This window comes from Callithrix jacchus, chromosome 13, assembly GCF_049354715.1.
Source record: "Callithrix jacchus isolate 240 chromosome 13, calJac240_pri, whole genome shotgun sequence".
In the NCBI taxonomy this organism is placed as follows: Eukaryota; Metazoa; Chordata; class Mammalia; order Primates; family Cebidae; genus Callithrix; species Callithrix jacchus.
The window spans coordinates 76,337,009-76,358,265 of NC_133514.1; the positions used below are offsets into that span (position 1 = coordinate 76,337,009).

The following is a 21,257-nucleotide window of genomic DNA, read 5'->3' on the forward strand; positions in this document are numbered from 1 at the left end:
ACCATGGGGCAAGAATGGTCCATCAGATTTTCCCCAAGTTGGACTAAGGTGGCAAGGCTATCATTCTATTTCTATTGGTCATTAAATGTGAGCCACCCCAGGAATGGGAACGACCTTAAGCAAAGTGACTGAGCTGAATCCTGAAGGAGAATCTGGGCAGTTACATCCACCAAACAATATAAATGCCATAGGTTACCTCAATGATAAAACTACCACTTGTACTATGCCTAGCAATGATGGCTAACATACATTATATGCTTTCTATGTAGAATTGTCTTAACTTCACAGTGAAATCTATAAAATAGTTATTATTGTCCCTTTTGCACATAGGAAAACTGACACAGAGAGATTACATAAATTGACCAAGCACACAATGCCAGCAGTTGATAGAACCAGGATAATCCTTTACACAATCTGACAGAGAGTATCTTGGTGACACCCAGATATATAGGAACCCTCAAAGTTACAGGAATATTTAATGTAGAGCCTTCTTACTTTTATGTAGGGCCTCTTTTAGCATGAGGCTTCCCAGGCAAATGGGACACCTCTTTGAATTCTGAATTATTGCCACCTATAGTTGAGACTGAAGAACTAAGACTTCAGGCGAAAGGGTGCCAATTAGCTAGTGATGCTACAGTTGGTTTCAAAACAGAATGTGCTGGAAACTTATGAGCTCCTGGGGAGACACTACCTTTAATTATTCAACACGAATTATGTAGCTGCTGAGAAAAAACCAGGGTTAAATGAGTTCAAATTACCAAAAGAAAAAATGTCACAGGAACTATAGTGTGGTCTGCTTAGTGAAATACTGATTGCCTACATTGAGCAAAATCCTCTAACCTAAGGCTATTTTATAATAATGTGTTGAATAGCTCATGTAATTTATGGAATGCCATACTGAGAGGGAAAAACAGAGCGGCTGTATGAGTGCTCCAAGTATGGTCTCCACTGAATACTCATCACTTTCACACCATGGTAAAGTTGAAAAACTGTAATGGAATAATATTAACTCAGAGGCTGTGTGTGTGTGTGTTAATTACCATATCCATTAGTGAAATAGTTTCTATCACTTTGTTATATAATATTTGCTGAATGAATAATTTTTTGAACAAATGGGTTTATGATTAACAAACAAGCTTGCTTTTGATCTCTAGGTTGGGGAATTAAACTGTAAAAGTTACAGATTCTTTCAAACTAAAAATATGTTATTTAAAACAAATATGTTTATGTGAGGAAAAGCTCAGGGCCCATTATAATGTCATAATCACATTTATATGTAGTATCTTTAAGATGGATGATAAAACAAGGCCTTTGAGATGTTTTTCTCAAAGAGATGGGAGAGGTGGTAGAAAATGCAGGGAGGTTGATTCTGACTTAGGATTCCATGTAACATATATTTGTAAAGTATAAATAACTGAAAAGGTACTGAAGGAGGACTGCCTTCTCCAGAAATGTGGCCTGTGGCTCAGCTTGTGCTAAACCTTCAAGTTCTTCAAATTGTCAATTTATTGAAAAAGGAATGAAAGCCCAGAAAAATTGCCATTTAGCAACTGTTCCAATAATGGATGCAACTAAGAATTACTGATAGATGCTAGATCCACTGGACAAAAATGTGTTGGAAAAATAGTCACACATTCTTAAAATATCACTCAATTGATTGCTTATTAATTACAATGGGGAAATAAATACATTTCTTGACCATAACTTTAACCAACTGATGAAAATATCACTAATAATGAGACAAACATATACCATGTGCTTGTGGACACAATACTATATTATTATAAGTATGTGATATTCCTCCCAGATATGTTTAATTTATATCTAATTATGAAGAAACAAAAAGGTAAATCCATATTGAGAGAAATTCTGCAAAGTAACTGGCCTAGACTCTTAAAAATGTCAGTGTAGTGAAAAAAAAAACCACTTTTTTTTAAAAAGGAGAGACTTTTTAAGATTAAAGGAGTCAAAAGTTATGTCATATAGCAACCAATGGAATTAGAGAAATTTGCATGTGGACTATACATTTGTGTTCATTATCTAATTGCTGCCTCCTACCTCCAAATCTGCTGTTTTTAACCCTGATCTTTGATAATGGAGCTGTATCCTGTGAGCAGTTTCCTTTTGCAGTTTTACCTTTGAAGTAAAGCGAGGCTTTAACAACAGAGGGCGGGGGACAGGCAGGCAGAGCTGCAGCAAGGGGGCGCTGTGTCCTGGTTCCTTGTTCCAGAGAACTGTTGTATTTTCTCCTTCCTCCTGCAGAACTGCCACCAGCTGGTGTGTGGGGAGATTCTCTGCCCACAAACTCCATTCCACCTCCACCAACTCTCCAGCAACTCACAGATAGCTGCTGCTGAACCCTGTGCTGAGACACAGCCCCACCCTCTCCAATAAAGCTTCAATCCGCTTAGGAGAGGGCAGCCTGCTCCATGCTTGTTCTTTCTTAGGGTGCTTTCTCTCAGTCCTCCAGGCACTGGCTCCTGCCTATGTTTGCGATTCCTGTGTTCTTTTTTTTTTTTTTTTGAGACGGAGTTTTGCTCCTGTTACCCAGGCTGGAGTGCAATGGCGCAATCTGGGCTCACCACAACCTCCGCCTCCTGGGTTCAGGCAATTCTCCTGCCTCAGCCTCCTGAGTAGCTGGGATTACAGGCACGCACTACCGTGCCCAGCTAATTTTTTGTATTTTTAGTAGAGACGGGGTTTCACCGTGTTGACCAGGATGGTCTCGATCTCTTGACCTCGTGATCCACCCTCCTCGGCCTCCCAAAGTGCTATTCCTGTGTTCTTTAGAGCAAGGTTGACAAACTTTTTTTGTCAAGGGCCAGATAGTAAATATTTTAAGCTTTGCGGGTCATAAGGTCTCTGTCAAAACGACTCAATTCTGGTTTTGGAGAAAAGGAATAAAATAAATCAAAGGGTCACTTTGAAGAGCTTGGAAGAAGCCTGGGGCAAAGGAAGTGACAATATCTCAGAAGCTGGAAAGAGGGCACTTTAAAGTCACCTTTGACCTGCAGCCTGGTTTTAGCAGTCACAAGCCAGAAGGTGGCAGCAGAGAGCTACACTGCTGGAAGAGATTCCTGTACTAGGACAAAAGACAGCTGAAAGGAGGATGAACAGTGAATGCTATGAGTTCAGAAAACCACGTTCAAAGAGAAAAAGGGAGCAACACTAAATAAACAGATCTAGGATCAGAATTAAAGAAATGGCATCAGCTTACTTTCCAGTGACAGAGAAGAACTATCAGTAAAGTTAGAGAATTTATGTTATGTAAGATTTGAGATCAGGAAAGGAAGATGGATACTTTAAAACAAAGAATTACAATCCTAAAGCAAAATTTGAGATAGGTTTAAGAACCATGGGGTGGACTGAATTCGTGGGACAAGGTATCTCTGGCTATGGTTGTGCATTTTTAGGACATTTTGGTGTCCAGGATCCTAACACAAAGTACTACCTGGTTCTATCTGAAATAGGATATGACACTATTTTTTATTTTGTATGAAAGCATATGTGTTTTTGATAAAATGTTTTAAATTACAAAAAGAAATAATGTAAATATTCACATCCACAGATACACCTTTTGACTTTTTGGTGTAATTTTTTTTTTAGGTCCTGAATTTAAAGTTATTATCTCTGGTAGGGTCAGTCTAACAAAGTCTTTCTTATCTACTACAAAAGCAGAAGTCTCATTAATTTTTAAAAATTCTACATTGAATAAATTTATAATTTATCTTAATACTCATAGATTTAACCACTATTCTGTTACTAAGAAATTTGTATATTTAAATTTTTCGATTATAGGTTATAAGTATATATTCAGGGTTTCCATAAACATTTATTGAGTATCTGTATAAGCACTGGAATGCAGCAGTGTATACAAAATAAAAAATTATTGCCCTCATAACGGTATTTTCAGTGGTTGTTGTGTTCACTGTTTATAAACATCCTTAAACCTGCATCTTTGTTGGCTTTGTTCTTGGTTATTTTCTTAAAGTTGTATTTTTAGAAATCATGTTACTGAGTTACAGCCTATGAATGTTAGGTTCTTCACATCTATTGATGAATTGCTTTCCAGGAAAGGTCTAATTTACACTGAATTAGATACTTCAGCACATATGAGTCATTATATCAAAATATCTTTACCAGTATCAAATATTAGTTTACATATATATATATATATAATTGGGATAACACATGTTTTTTTCATAAAATAAGTGTGGGAGGAAAAAGAAGAAAATGTATATAAAGTAATATACTTAAGGCATCACTCATATTCAGTACTCAACAAATAACTATCATTATGTTCAACGTGTTGTTTAGAATCAACGCATTTATCACAATTACTGGGAAACAGACTTAAAAGTAAAATATGTAGGCAAATTGTTAAAGATCTTTTTTTACCCTGAACAACAAAGGTAGTCCCATGCTACGGGAGTACTTTTATGCTATTTATCCCTAATACCTTTAAGAATTTATTATTTGTCGGGCTCCAGATCGAATGTTTTATAAACAGTATTACTTATGTATCACCCAGAGGTACCATACAGATATTGTTACATTTATTTAAAACGTGAGAAACCTAGCCTAAAAAAAGTTACATGTATTTTTAATGTTCTTAGAATAAATAATTAGCATAGCCAGGATTCGAATTAAAAAATAATCTGACTCTAAAGTCCATGCTCTTTCTACTGAACCACATTTCCCTTGCAACAGGAAGAAAAGTAGAATCAAAGTTCAGATATTAAATGGAAATACTGAAAAATCAACATACCATCTAATTTCTGACAAGCAAAGCACTAACCCAGTAGAATAGAGGAGTAAATTATGTTCCCATATGATATTTACAACAAGCTGAATATAGTTTTATTATGTTCTCAAATGTTTTGTACCCATTAAGACTCATGAATGTCCAATGCTTTACTTCTATCACATTTTTCATATTTATTTACTCCCTCAAATGTGTCAGGAAAATGAAATTTTCTAAGGCTTGACCAAGGGGTTACCCAGCAGCCATTGGGGTACTTTCATCCTGCTGTACCTTCACACTATTTCTGTGTTCCTTGTACTCTCCATTCCTTTTTCCCAGCAACCATTTCCCACTAATACGGATTAGATATTCCAAATGTTATGATTAATAGCAGTTTCTTTTTCATTCAATTTTGGCAAAGTATTCTGCCTATGAATGCAGTGGAAAAAATCTTAGTAAACAAAAACCAATGAAACAAGCAAAAAAATACCAGATCAAAGTTACAAATATGGGAGAGAGATAGGAAAGTGATTATGCTAGAAAATGTATAGCATAAATAACTGAGCTTCTAAGCTGCTTAACTCAGAAAGAAACAGGAAACTTTAGGGAATTCATAATTATTCATTACAAAGAAATACAATTTTACCAAGAAAAATTAACTTTTTTAAATTCTAAAATCTGAGGTCAATTACTTTTGCAGGTTTTTTGAGCATATTGATAACATGACTCACTCCCTTATTAGTTGAAAAACCAAGAAGCAACGGTCAATCTTGGCCATTACTTTACCAACCTTCATTAAAAGCCAGGGATATGGTAGCAATTCATAACTCAATAAAAGCTATTACATGTGGGACAAGAGTAATATGCTCTAGATTTGGCATGCTATAAGGCATAAATCCTTTAGGATAAAAATTAATGAATTAATAGAATGTTCATTTTATAACTACTTAAAATATTACCAGTTTTATCTGTAATTCTTATAGAAGTTGCATAGTGCATAAATCAAGCTTTAGTTTATTAGAGCTGTTTTGTTCTATTGATTGAACTAAAGATGTTCTAAGTGCCAGCAGAAATTATGCCCTCCAAGAAACTTTTTAGAAGGTTCTGACTTTTAGTTTACTCAAAGGAAGGGCCTTTAAACCTTGTCTCAGAGGTGAACAAACAGTAGTTGAAGGGAGGTCTGAGAATTTAAAGAACAATTAAAGATTAGTTAAAATATCTGAAAAAGTACTCAAAACAAATGATAGACCTCTAAAGTTATGAACCAGCTAATTATGGACTGGAACTTTCTAAGGACTTAACACTTTGTCTTTTTCTAGCATTGAAAACAATTCCCCCAGTATGATTATTTTGAAGCTTTCAGCTTAACTGACTCTTTGGTGGTCAGAGTATAAGTCTAAACCTTGTTGATTCTACCAAGACAGGCATGAGATGTCCTGGTCCTTAAATTCTACACAGTTACCTAAAAGCTTACCTTGGGAAAAATCCCCTTAATCCCAAAATGAATGTGTTAATAACATTTGCACAATATTATGAACATTAAGTTAATTAGCATGTATGAGGGGTTTTTCATAAAATAGACTTGAAGAAAACTGTGTCTACTTTATTCCTTCCTTTTTACTTAGTTTCCACTAAGTTCTAGCACTATGATTCTAACCTGGAACCTGAGTGACCTGATGGTCTCACTTTTCCACCAGAATTCCATCACACTCAAGCAAAAAAAAAAAAAAAAAAAAAAAACCCTGCAAGATTATGCAGCTTGTATAGAAGCTTTCAACTGGAGTGCTAGGAAGTACTTAACATTTGGTGAAAGCTCTCAATATTTTTGGTTGCAATGTCACATTCTTTAAACAAGTCTAGATGGTTTTCCGTTCATTCCATTAACACTATAATTGAATAGATATTATTATTATACTGACTTATTCCCTGTTCCAATGGGCTAATTTTATTCTGACACTTGGCCAAATGCCTCTTTTCTGAATAGGGCAGTTATTGAAATCGAAAACATGGAAAAACTGGGACAAATCATTTGTAATAGCTGAATAAATTCTACCTCTAGAGTTTCAAAAGGTTATTTCTTGGAGCTACCGTAGAAGTGATACTGCTGTAATTAATTTCTAGATGATGGATTAAAGATTAATTTCAGGCCAGGCTTAACAAACATAGAAAGTTACTTAAAAGGAAACATGATCCCAGACTTAGAGTGCTCTATAGATATTTATGAATCAGTCCATGAAAGATAATAGGGTCATTACATAGGCAGAAATTACAAACTTGAATTACCATAAACCTGAGTTATCTAAGGAAAATCTAGTAATTTATTTTTAATTTAGTACTACTCTGATGCAGATATGCATGTGTATATTATAGAGCTTTTTGATACTGTATATATTCAGGCTCAGAAATTAGCAGGAGTGATTAACAACTGGGAATGGTTCTTAATTTCTTTCTGTTGCTTCTTTCCAGTGATCACACAGCTACCATGAGATAAGAAAATGACATGATGAATACCTTCTTTAATCTTGCATGAATAAAGACAGAAAGGGAAAGTGATGTCAACAAGATGGCTCACTAAAAGTGCCTGGAACTCATCCATTTCACAAAGAGGACCAAAGCAACAAATAAACAATGAACATTTGAATCCAGTGTCAAAGAGAGAATGTTGGAGTGTAGCAGAGGAGTGGAAAGGCAACTGTGGCGATCGGAAGTCCAAGAGAGCAGCAGGAAGGCACCTGGCCTCTGTAGCCCCATCTCCTGTGCCTGGATCAGATGGGCCCAAAGATAGGGCAACTTTCCTTTTGAGGAAAAAAGGTAAACAGGAGAACCTCATCAGCCCCCACTGCCATTGTAAATATCTACAGTATTTACTACAAGAGAATTCCACAGTCCTTGTAAGTCCTGAGCCCAGTTTGGAGAGCTGCTGAAAATGTACACAGTTGTATTGCTTCAAATTAGAAGAACAACTTATGCACTTCCCCACCCCCCATCCACCTCCTGTGAGCCAAGCTGCTGCAGCACAGCACTATCTTGATACCACAGCCACCTCTAAAGCGTGCTCTCCTCTGGAGGTCAGTAACCACTGCACCTCTGCAGCACTGGGGCTTCATCTTCATTCCAAGCCCACATGGCTACACACCACAACACTAGCTGGGTGAAGCCTAGGTCCAGGATTGGCTGTGACTCTGGTCATGTACATCATGGAAACCAACCCCCAACCTCCGGTAAAGGATCTGAGTCCCACTCAGGAAAAACCCCTCCTTGAACCAGCCAAACTGCTGCATGTCCAGCTCTGAGCAGGAAAGGTCTCTGAGCCAATAAACAGCTAGCCTGCACCTAGGCCAGCCAAGAAACCATACAGCCATGTTCCAGGCTTGAGAAATGGCTCCATGTGTTTCCACAGAAGAGAAGCTGCCAGGCCAGCTGATCAGCTTTGTGCCCATATCTGAGTCTCAATAAATAGCCTCATGAGCCTCCCCTGGCTGAAATGCCCTCAGGCCAAACAAGCATCTGTGTGCCCATGTTCTGGACCTGAGAAACAACACCATGGGGCACCTCTAGCAGACACAGCTCCAGGTCAGCCAAGAAACCATATGGCCATGTGCTGGGCATGAGAAACAGCCCCACAGGCCACCCCTGGCAGACATGACTCTAGGTTGGCCAAATGGCTGTGAGCCTGGTCCCAGGCCTGAGGGGAAAAAAAACAAAAAACAAACATGGGCCGACCTGAAGGTACACCTGCAGCAGTTGAGCAACTACATGCCCATGCCTCCAGGCAGAGTAACAGCCCTGTGGTCTCAACCCCAGTGAGCCAGACCCTAAGTTAGCTGACCCAGCATGTGCACATGTGTCCCTGATCTGAGAAAAAGCCCAGTGAGTCCACTCTTAGCAAAGTCACGCCACCACAAATTACCTCACTTAGGCAAGTGAGACACTTGCAAATGCCACTAGCATAGATTACAGCTAAAGAAACTATGTAGAGACTACATTACTGTATCCACCTGGGACTAAATACAATGAACTTTACAAAACTGATACCCAAGACTTATCAATATGAACAAGTTTCCCTTCATATACTACTCCACAAAACTGGAAGAACCAACTGTCCCACCAGATGCACAGATATCAACATAGAGACACAATAAACACGAAAAAGAAGGAAAAACGACACCTTCAAAGGAACACAATAATTCTCCAGTAATATACCCCAATAATAAAGACATATATAAAATGCCAGAAAAAAAGAATTCAAAATAATAATCATAAGGAAACTCAGATAAAAGATAATACATAGTTCAATGAAATCAGGAAACAATTTATGATTTGAATGAGAAATCCAACAAAGATAGAGATATTATTTAAAAGACAAAACTAGAGCTGAAGAAGTTAGTAAATGAAATTTAATAAATAGAATCAAGAGCTTCAATAATAGACCAGTACAAGAAGGAGAAAGAATTTATTAACCTGAAAACAAGTCTTTTGAAATAACAAGACAGAGGAAAAAAACTAAATAGAATGACACCATTAATGGGACAGCATAAATGAACATATATTTGTATTATGGGCATTCCAGAAGAAGAAAATAAAAAGATGTAGAAAACAGACCTCAAACTTCAGTACAAAGCTGTGTTAAAAAATAAATAGCATGGTACTGGCATAAAAACAGTCACATAGCCCAGTTAAACAGAACCGAAAATTAAGAAATTAATTCACATATATACAGCCAACTGATTTTTGACAAGGCACCAAGAACCTACATTGGGGAAAGGGCAGTTTTTTCAATAAGTAGTTCGAGGAATACTAGATATCCACCTGCAGAATAATGAAACTAGACCTCTATACAAAAATCAGCTCCAAATTGGTCAAAGACCTAAATGTAAGACACCAAACTACAAAACTACTAGGAGAAAACAAAGGAGAAATGTTTCAGAACATTGGCCCAAGAAAGGATAATTTTTATAAGACCTCAAAAGCACAGGCAACAAAAACAAAAATAAACAAATTAGATTATATTAAACTAAAAACCCCTGCACAGCAAAGGTAACAGTCAACAGAGTGAAAATATTACCTAAAGAATGAGAGAGAATATTTCTAATATATTAATTCATTAGGAGATTAATATCCAGAGTACACAAGGAACTCAAACATCTTAATGGCAAAAAAAAAAAAATCTGATTTTAAAAGGGACAAATGATCTGGAAATATATTTTTTTAAAAATCATACAAGTTGCTCACAAATATATGAAAAGAGTTCAACATTTCTAATTACCAGGGGGATGCAAATCCAAACCACAACTGTATCATCAAACTCTAGTTAGGATTGTTAGTATAAAAAATATGAAAAAACAAATGCTGGTGAGATGTAGAAAATTCATATACTGTTTGTGGGATTTAAAATTAGGACAGACATTATGGACAGCAGGATGGATGTTCCTCAAAAAACTACAAATAGGAGTACAATATCATCCTGCAATCCCACTACTGTGTATTCATCCAAACAAAATTCATATATTAAAGAGACATCTGTATCCCCATGTTTATTGTGGCACTATTTGCAATAGCCAAGATATGGGATCAAACTAGGTGTTCAGCAACAGATAAATGGGCAACAAATAGTGGTATCTATACACAATGGATTATTCTTCAGCCACAAGAAAGAATGAAATCCTGTCATTTGCAGAAACACAGGTGGAACTGGAGGACATTATGTTAAATAAAGTAACTCAGGAACAGAAAGTTAAACACTACATATTCTCATTAGTATGTGAAAACTAACCAAAACTGATCTCACAAAAATAAAAAGTAGAATGAAGAATACTGAAAAGTGGAGTGGGTAGGAGGAAGTAGAAGATACAGATTTTTTAAAGGATACTAAAGGATGGAGAGACAAAGGAATAAGTTCTAGTGTTCCATACCACTCTAGGATCACTATGGTTACCAAATAATATACAGTTTCAAATAGCTAGAAAGATGATATTGAATGTTCCCAAAACAAAGAAATGATAAATGTTTGAGATGATGGATTTTTTAAATTACCCTCATCTGATCACTATATTCTCCATGTATGGCAATATCACTGTGTATCCAATAAATAGCTACAATTACTATATGTCAATTTAAAAAATAAAATAAAAAATAACAGAAAAGGGGGGTACTCTATTATAGGTTGGCAAAGCAATTTCAATAGAGTCATATCAAACTTGCATTGAATCTGTAAGTTCTATTTTATGGTATCGAAATATAGGGAAAAATAAATAACCTCTTATGCAACATCTCTTTCATAAGTGAGTACCTCAGATAAATAAAGAAATATGTTTTAAGAATTAAATGTAGTTTGTGATAGCCCTGGGGAAATATGTGAAAGATGACAAGAGCTTCCAGTCAATTAGAAAAATTAAAATACACAGTTAAGTGGCCCGGTAAGTGGATAATGATATCTTCATTGATATAATCAAAGAAAAAAATGAACTGATCACTATATAGAAATATATTAATTTTTAAAAAAATTATAAACATATACAACATCATTGCATATGCTAAATCATATAATTATATGCTTTGAATTTTAATTTTTTTCCTATGCATGTTTACTTTGCTTACTAACTTATATCTTAGAAGATATGATTAACTCATTCAACACCCATTGGGAGAGAACATAGGTCAATTGAACAGCTGGATTCAATGTGGAAACAACACCCCAGACTTTCAGTACAGAAAAATTTACACATCCTAAATTTAGATATCACAAAGGAAAGTATTCATTGAAGATAGTGCTAGTGACAGGTCTTGGAAATGATGTACAGACTGTACATTTTCTATGTATTTTTTTTTTTTTGCTCATAAGTCTTCAATAAGAAAATGGCAAAGACAGAAGACATGTATGTGTGTGTGATGGGTGAAAGCAGCCTGTTGAAGTGGCCCTTGCAGGTGCAGTAAAGTGGGATGGACTTTGCAAGTTTGATGTGGTGTGGCTTTGTGTCCACACCCAAATCACACCTTGAATTGTAATAATCCCCACATATCAAGGGTGGGGACTGGGTGGAAATAATTAAATCATGTGGCAGTTCTCCTGTACTGTATTCTCTTGATAGTAAGTTCTCATATGATTTGATGGTTTTATAAAGGGCTTTCCCATTTGTTCAGCTTTTTCTCTCCTGCCACCCTGTGAAGAGATGCCTTCCATCATAATTTTAAGTTTCCTGAGGCCTCCTCAGCCATGCAGAACTGAGTCAATTAAACCTCTTTTCTTTATAAATTACCAAGTCTCAGGGATTTCTTCACAGCAACGTGAGAATGGACTGATGCAAAGTCTCTACCACAAATGGCAGAGAGCTGCTATTCAATACATCTCTTACTTAGGAGTGGGTTTGAAGCATGTGAGCAATTATTTCTGCCAGAAATGTGGTTTACAAATTTCTGGGTTCTCTAGAATTCAGAAACTCATAGGCCTACTAGAGGTACTTCCTATTCTTACATTACATAAGGTAAATGAACACCTCTCAGGATCCCTTCTTCCTATTACAGGCCGAAATTATGTGTTAGATATATAGGATAAAACTGAACTGAGCACCACACTCCTGGTGCTCCAAGTCGTTTATGGTTGATAATAGCAAAAAGTAGAAACAAGTTTGGATTAGCTACATTGAGCCCTCAACCTCTTCTATTCAAGCTGAGCCTTTGGAGAGAGGTGGTTTTCTTCATTTTTATAAGAAGTGACTTTTTGAAAGACTATTAACCCTTAAATTAAAATCTAATTATCAAGATTAAATCGATACAATTTAGGTAAATTACTCGCTTTTCATCATAAGTAAGAGGAACACAAAGATACACAACCTTGAACTTTCTTCTCACTTCTGCTATCTTATCTTCCATTTCATCTGTTTTGTGTTTGCTTAGGTGAAAAAGAGTAACGATGCGATAAGCTTCCTTATGGATGTTCTTGAGATGTTTATCATTCTTTAACTTCACTTTTGTCAAAGATTTTATTGCAGACTCATGTTCTGATCTTTTCTTTATACTGTAAAAATAAAGCAAAAAATTAATATGATTATTTCAAAAGCACATATAGTGAGACAAACATTTAATAATAGTAAAAAAGGAACAAGATCATATTTTACTTACTGCTGGATAAGTAAGAAAAACTTGAATACAGAACATATGTCCTTGGACTCCATTTATTTTGCTACTTCTGATGGTGACCCTAATTGTCAGGCTGTTTCCAATTTCAGAAGTGTAAAAGCATCAGTAAGAAAAGCTTGGGAAATATGGTTGCTTGTCTTTTTGAACATTCAAAATCCTTTCTATACTCCTTTCCATTTCACTTTTTGAATTCCATAAAGGTGTTTTTACTAGAGAATATGTTCAATGGAAAAGCCTAAACAAAAACCAAAGTGTATTCTAGGGCAAAGTTTCTCAACTTCAATATTATTGACATTTGAGTGGCACAGTTCTTTTTGTAGGGGGGATGTCCTGTGCATTGTGATATGTTTTGCAGCATCTCCCACTAGATGCCAGCAGCACTGTTTCAGTTATAACAGCTGAAAATGTCTCCAGCCACTGCCAAAAATTTCCTGAAGGTACAAAATCATCCCTATTGAGAGCCACTTGAATAAAGCAATGATTCTCAATACTAACTCCGCATTATAATAACTTGCAAATGATTTAATAAGACTTCTGCTTCCAAAATTCTGAAGGGATTACTAGGCTTATAATAATATATAATCAATGTGGGGTAAAGCTCCAGCGTCACTATTTGTAAGTACTCCAGGAGATCCTAACATGCAACCAGAAAGCAAACTATGGATATTAACTGGAGCAGTATTTCTAAAGCTTGTATATACATAAACATCATGAGGAGAGCTTTGAAAGTCACATCCTAGGCTTCACTCTCAGAATGAGCTTCAGTAGATATAGGATGGGTCTGAGAATATGTTCCTCGATTGATGACACTTAGTTGAAGAACATACTTCATTCAAGTAGCCCTGCTCAAGAGGTTGGGGTGAATATACATGAATGCTCTCATTTAATAGAACACAGAGGAGATTGAATTCATGTGGCCAAATCAGCTTATCATGAGCTGCACTGATCCCTCATTCTCACCTATTCCAAAACAGGATGAAAGAATGATGTAGAAATAAAAATAAACATACATTCAAGGCATGCAGGACACATAGCTAAGGCTCATAAACAAGTTAACCATCTCTGTAGAATAGAAATGGGGTTAAAAATCAAAGCAGGAGTAGAAGAGAAGCATAAAACTAGCTGAAGGTTTTCCACCAGATGAGTGACCAGTGCAAGGTTCACTGACTCATGGCAGGGCTTTGCATGAGCTGTGCTTGATGTGAAAGGATCATTTGCTGACTAGGACTAAAGATACATAGAGAGCAAGGAGCGAAGACATTGAGGAGAACAGATCCTGAGACCAATAACTCAACCAAGCTGCAGATTGAATCAGTAACTGCAATAATGTTATCCCCAATATCATCTTTGGATGATCACCAGGAATCAGAAAAGGTGACTGTAACTGGAAGAATTTAAATATTGGTGAATTGGGACCAAGTAGGGTGAGGTAGAAGCAATGACATAATTTTAGTTGGAGAGAGATGAAGAAGAAGATGTGTGTGTATGAAAGAAAGACAGGGGTGTGTGTCTATGTATGTGCATGTGTTACATGTGTGTGAGAGCCAGAGACAGAGAGAGAAAGGGACCTGCTTATTTAGAATGAAAGGCTTCAAAAAAAGACACCAAGACATATTAAGAAATATATTGTTTCCAAGACCTAGCAACCAGTGTGAATCCGATCCACTGTAGGTGATACTGGTTTCATGAAACATTTTGACAAAGAACTTAAACAAGTATATTTAAAATGCTCAAAGATCTAAGTAAAGGCATAACTAATTTTGTAAAAGGAAAAGAAATTTTGACACACAGCAGAAATTAGACAAAAATAGGTAGATGGGGAAGACAACAGTTTATAAGATTAAAAGAAATAAGGGACAGAAATAATTAAAATAGTTTTGAAATAGAACCAAAATCTCCAAACTGAGAAGAGTCAAAGAGAGTTTTGGATTAATAGACAAGAATGAAGTACTAAGATATTCACTCAAAAAGCAGCACAAAAAATGTGGGGTGTGTGTGTGTGTGTGCAACCATACACAATATATATGTGTGACACATTTGTGTCTATACATAGTATATGTATACTCTTGAGTCTATGTGTATTTATGTTTGTATTCACATGCATATTTGTATTAGTGTATATGCATGTTTTATGTTTACTGTGTACATATGTGTATATGTGTGCTTATCTTTGTGTATGTATGTGTATATAAGTGTGTGCATGTTTATACATGTATTCATTTTGTGGAACACAAACAGTCCATGCATTAAGTGGAGTGGGATCAATGTGTGGTATGTGGTTGAGCATGCAGAAGGAACAATAATAAGATATGTTGTGGAAAGACTAGAGAAAGTTTCTATACTCCCTGTGAAGATGATTAGTTTAAAAGGAGAACAATTTCTAGACAAGAAAAAAGTAGGACCACAAACCAGAGAACAAAATGGGTTGTGAATACTAAACATTATAAAAATAAAAAATCTATAGCTACAGATACTGTGATAAAATAGCAAAATATTACAGATACTTATCAAGGGCACATAAAGTGATATAATAAATGCCAAAAGAAAATTACTTTCAAATGTAAGCAAAAATAAATGTGAACCTATAGCTCCATACATTGCTAAATTATTACTCAAGATAGATGAGCTAAATTGGTGTAGGTTAAGAAAATTTACCAGAAATCCTTTATTAAAATAACTATTAAAGAATCACTTTAGCCACAGGAAACTGAACCAAGAGGATAAATAAGAATATATAAAAACAAAAATGAATGAGAAATGTCAGCAAACATATATAAATATTGATTATGAAAAATTATCATTTTAAAGTGAAACTAAGGCACCAGACAACTATTTAAAAAATAGAACAAGTGTAAAGATGTTTAATAGTAATTAATTTTTTGCAAAAATATGTGTAATGCTCAGGAGGATAATGGAAAAACTAAATAATTCCAGATTTATTTAAAATGTTTATAATTATTTAAACATGTTTTAAAACTAGTGTCACTAATTAGGCATATCATAATACACATATTGCAAGTATACCTACTAAAATCATCAGATTATGTTTTAAAAATAAGATTCACTGCTGCCTGAAAAATAAATACTGGGGACTAAATCACCCAAAAAATTTGAAAATAAACATTAACACAACAACATTCATATTACAAGATATAATTTAATGAGAAAACCACAAATAAGAAAGAAAGTAAAAGTAGATAATAAAAGAAACAATCCAACAAGAAATGAAATGTTTATTTACATCAATGCCTCTGATTATATATTCTCGAAATACATAATAAAAATGCAAAATTATGGGAAGCAATTGACAAATAAACTATCAGGCACCTATCAGAACATCTTAGGATAGGAAATAGGATAATAGGTAGCAGGTGTAGATAGCAAAACTGTACCCCCAAAAATTCAGTACCAAAAAGCAACAGATCATCACATTGAAGAGTCTTACTTTATGCTAAGCTGAAAAAGTATACACACACACATAGCTAGAAACAAAATTGTGAAATTTTAGAACTCTGAAATAAGAAATTTCTAAAGTTCCCAGAAAGAAAAGATAAATTATTTAAAAAGAATTTATTTCCAAAATGCCATCATATGTCCTACCAAGCAAAACTAAGGAAGAAAACATAAAAAATTAAAATTAATGAGAAAAATTGACACTGGATCCAGAATATGTCACTGAGAAAAGCCTGGTTTAGTCGATTCAATAGAGAATTGAATGTGAGTTCACAGAAATAGATGTATGTGTTTTTTTTTTAAGATTTGCTACAAAAAAATAGAAAGATATAAGTTTCAGGACAAAGTTTTATTTTGTGTTTTCATACTTTATTACATGAGCAGTATCACGCAAAACTCATGTGCTGTTAAAGAGAAATAGTGATTCATGGGAAAGAGAAAATATTTATATTCTGCAAGAGTAAGCTGGCAAGAGATTGAGGTAATTCTCATTGATTATAGATATACATCTATACTCCCTATGAAGAAAATGATTTGTTTAAAATGAGGATAATATGGATATTAGGATTGAATAGAGGGAGAAAATATAAGAGTCATCAGAAAAGCTGAATTGTCTAGAAGTTTCTTGGCTGTGCTGAATTATCACTTGAGATTTATGGCCATAGAATTTAAGTTGTATTCAGAAGTAAATTTATGGTGCTGCTAATGTAGTTTAAACATGAGGGCCTCTAATTGGCCCCAGCCCCTTTCAAAGTTCTTTGAGTGTCTCCCTAGCAGTGTTTCCACATGGTCATATGTTTTTATAAAGTTTGAGAAACAAGATATTTTTAATCACAATTGATGAAGATCATTCTCTCTTTCTAATATAAGGTACCCTCTGTCAAGTGGTATTCAAGTGACTATCTATTCTTTTTATCTACTGCCCCCATATGCTATAACCTCTAGGGTCCACCAAACCAGGATCCACCCCATGAGACTATTTAGCATAGCTGTGTTTTATTTTATACACATTCAGCTGCTAGGAAAAGTTCCATGAAGAAAGCTGCTGGTTTAGTGCAGGGATAGGGCTTTTCAAGTCATAAAATCACAGTCTTGAATGTCATTTAAATATGTGCTTATTTTGATCCAACATAATTAGGTTCTGTAAGAAGGGAAAGAACAAGAAGGTGGGATATATAAATCATCATCCTGTTTCCTCTTAAAAAGAATGATAGATTGGTCATCATCGTGTCAAATATTTGCTGGAGTGAGGGTGCTAGTAGAGTAAGCTGGAAAAAGAGGTGTTGGTTATCTGAGAGTGGATACTTAAAATTGAGACCAGGAAGTAACCCAATTTTTGAAAATGACAAAAATAGAGTAAAACTATAAGAGAAGGTGGCTGGTGTGGGATGGGAGAAAAAAATTGTTGAAAATGAGAGAGCTAATGGATTGAAAGTCTAAGTTCTTGTATGGACTGTATCACCCAAATTCATATTTCAATGCCTCTGCAAAGGTAGAAAGTAGGAATAGAAAGTGTAATTTATTTTTAGTATTTTAACTCTCTGAAAAAAGTCTAAAATAGGCAAACGTGGGTGAATAGTTAATTTTAAATGATGTGTATATCATTTTAATGCATTATTTATATACTTTTCTCTTTTGATATCTGAAAAAAATAAAAACCCCAAAATAAATTTTTAAAAATATTGATTCAAAAGTTTATTGTGCAATGCTGGAAAAAGAAGTATTTGACGCTTCTGTGAAGCAACTCAAATTAATAGGCTGGCAAGACATAGCTAAATGGATATGAAAACCACAGTACCCTGTGGATTCATTCTAGGTATTTCAGGCTATTTAACAACTTCAGTAACATTCTAATTGCTATCTTTACAAATAAATCACCATCCTGTTTCCTCTGGAAAAAAAAAAACTTCATAAAACATGCCAATATGTCTCTGTATTGTTCAACAGCTTTTTTGCTCATTTCCAATTACCAATCCCATCTTTGGCTCACTGCAGTTACAATGGCATTGTCTTGCTTGACATACAAGTCAACACTAGAAACAGATATTTAGAATATTTTACAGAGCTTGAATGTAAGAAAATGACTATATAGAAATTCATACCACACAGTTAACTTCAAGCAAACTAAATCTAAATTAATCAATTTCAAATCATTTTAAACAAGCTCATTTTCCTTGCTTAGGTTTTTGAAGCCTGCCTATCTTATGAACAAGCAAGTCAGTGAAATTGTTTGCACAAGTCAAATGTCCCAAATGTAAAGGGTCTATTTCTAATGGATGATCATTGGTTTGAAAGACAAAATTATCAAATTATAAATTGCTTCTGCAAGGTAAACAAACATATCATCTTTGTTGTCACCAAAAGGTCTAGTAAATATTTGTACATATGTGATAATTGAGCAGTGTTAACAAATATGGCATCTGTGTTTTAACATTGTCATTCTTAAGATAAACTATATCTGAAGGATATATTATATATTGCAGTAATTATGTAATTTATTTACATAGGGTAACAGTCTGAGAATGACGTCAAGTGGTAACATAGTTTTCTAATGGAATCTTAGTATATATAACAGTTTCAATTTGGGGATGTTTCATGGGGATATTCACTAGATTTGTGAAATCAGTGATTTGCTTTTTAACCATTAAATTATGTTTGGACGTCAGTCAAAAGAGAAACTGGGACCAAGGGGAAGGTGATTCGGATAAATGGTAGATTTTAAAAAGCAAACAAATAAAAGTGAGAACAAGAAGAATGGAGCATTCTGAGATAAACAATAGATATAGTCACATGTAGAGATGGAGAATTGAGTTAAACCATAAGCTTTTGATTTGTTTTTTGAAGTAATTTTTGTGTCAAAAATCTTCTGTAACGTGTCAGGTATAGGAATCAAGACTTACCTAACAGAAGAGAAGAGGCAGTGTTGATAAATGGAAAGGACATAAATTTTGGAATTAAGTAGATCTGTATTCAAACTCTGATTGCTCCTTATGTAACTGGGGAAGGATGGCTTCATACTAAATTTCCTAATCTGTATGATTAATTTAATAATACTTATCATCAAAGTTGTAATCAAGATTAAATAAATTGAGGGTAATACATACATACTGCTTACCAACACTGAATAATACAAATGATTTAATAAACAGCTTTTTGTTAATTAAAATAGTATATAAAAGCTGCCTCACTCTTTATCCTGGTCTCTGCTTTAGTGAGATGACACACAATGAGAGAGAAAAACAAATGTAAGTAAAATAATCATTAGTCTTGCTTTGAAACATAAGGAGACACAAGTGGATGTGACACAGAGTAGATAGCACAGAGAATAGGAGTACAGAGATACTGAAGCAAAGGAAGAACTAAGAAAAAACTTTTGTATTTAGCTATCATTCATAATGTCATTTATTCAACACCTATTGAGAAACACACACACACACACACACACACACACACACAGATATATACACACAAGGACTGCAAATAAGCAGCTCAGGCCAAACAGGAAACAACGAATAAGCAAACCCGCAGTAACTATATATAGTATGGAAAGTACATGGAACCAGGGAAAGTTAGTTAAATATATATTTATTGAGCATTGATTATATGTCAACAGCAGTGCTAGGTGACTGGGCTATAAAGATAAATGGAAACAAGTTTATACCCTCATGAAGGAAAAAGGAAACAAAAAACAGATTCCAGTGCAATAGTAAGTGCAATAATGGAAGAAGCACTTTGCACTGTTTTGGTTTGTAGACAAGGGAAGATAAGTTATGGAGAGGGCAAGCTTCTGGGAATAGCTAATGTCTGAGCTATTGTGTGAAGGGTCAATCAGATGTAAAAATATGCTGAAGAAGAAGAGGAAGAGAAAGAAGAAGAAGAGCAGGTGGAAGGAGGAGGAAGAAAAAGGAAATTCCAATCAGAATACTGGAGACCAAACTGAAGCTGAAAGAGGCATAAGCCTTTTAATAGGCTAGAACATCAGGATTGCTAGGATTTGGAGGTTGTTTGTTTGTCACTGTTAAAACCCATGTTGACATTTGATCTCCAATGTGACAGTGTTACAGGGTGGGGCCCAGCAGGAAGTGTTTCAATCATGGTGGCAGATGCCTCATAAATGGCTTGCTGCTATTCTTGCTACATAGTAAGCTCTTGCTTTGGTGAAATTGGATTAGCTTTTATGGAAATTAATTAGTTCCCATGAGAGTGGGTTGCTATAAAACCAGGATGCCTCTCAAGTTTTGTCTCTTTGTACCTGTTCACTTCCCCTTTGACCTTCTCCAGCATGTTCTGATGCATGAAAGCCCTACCCAGGGTGGGGTCATGCCCTTGAACTTCCAAGCCTGTAGAACCATGAAGTGAATCAACCTCTTTTCTTTACAAATTACCCAGCTTCAGGTATTCTGTTATAGTAACACAAAACAGACGAAGATCATGGAAGGAAGAATAAGAGATGAGTCTGAAGTTAGGCAGGTGACAGTTTACAGTGTCTAACCTGTCAGTCTGGAAGCAAAAACTTTATCCAACAGCTGGTAGAGAACCTATGATATGTTTTTAAGCTGCTGAAAAAAAAATAGTGTTCCCATCATGAGACAATAAGGGCCTGATTTATTTTATTGGTAACTGAAACAGAAAGAAAATTACCCATTGGAGACATATTTAAAGAAGTTGGTAAGATGCTGGCTGGCAGTGAGCCAGGAAGAGAGGGATATAGAATGATGCCCAAAACAGGTAACTTGGTGGTTAACAGTGCAGGATGTGAGTTAGGAGTGAGAGTAAATACTCAAAATGATACTTTTGGTAGAGCTAGAAAATGTGGAGTGAGATTAAAGTTTCAAAAATGTATAGTACATGATAAAATAAGGGGAAACAGGTGAAATTTCTGGGACAGAAGATGGAGCAAGGGTATAAAAGGGCTGAGATTCGT

The 21,257-nt window shown here is 35.2% G+C and overlaps 1 protein-coding gene across 13 annotated transcripts in view; it reads right to left on the reverse strand.

Moving 5' to 3' along the window:
- The window catches only part of CCDC178 (coiled-coil domain containing 178), a 482,007-nt gene that overhangs the window by 286,710 nt on the left and 174,040 nt on the right, over positions 1-21,257 (reverse strand). For all 13 annotated transcript variants that reach the window (XM_078347961.1, XM_078347960.1, XM_054244101.2 and 10 more), the window contains one exon: positions 12,575-12,758. In XM_078347961.1, the coding sequence (XP_078204087.1) occupies positions 12,575-12,758 (184 nt within the window). The remainder of the gene's footprint in view (positions 1-12,574; positions 12,759-21,257) is intronic.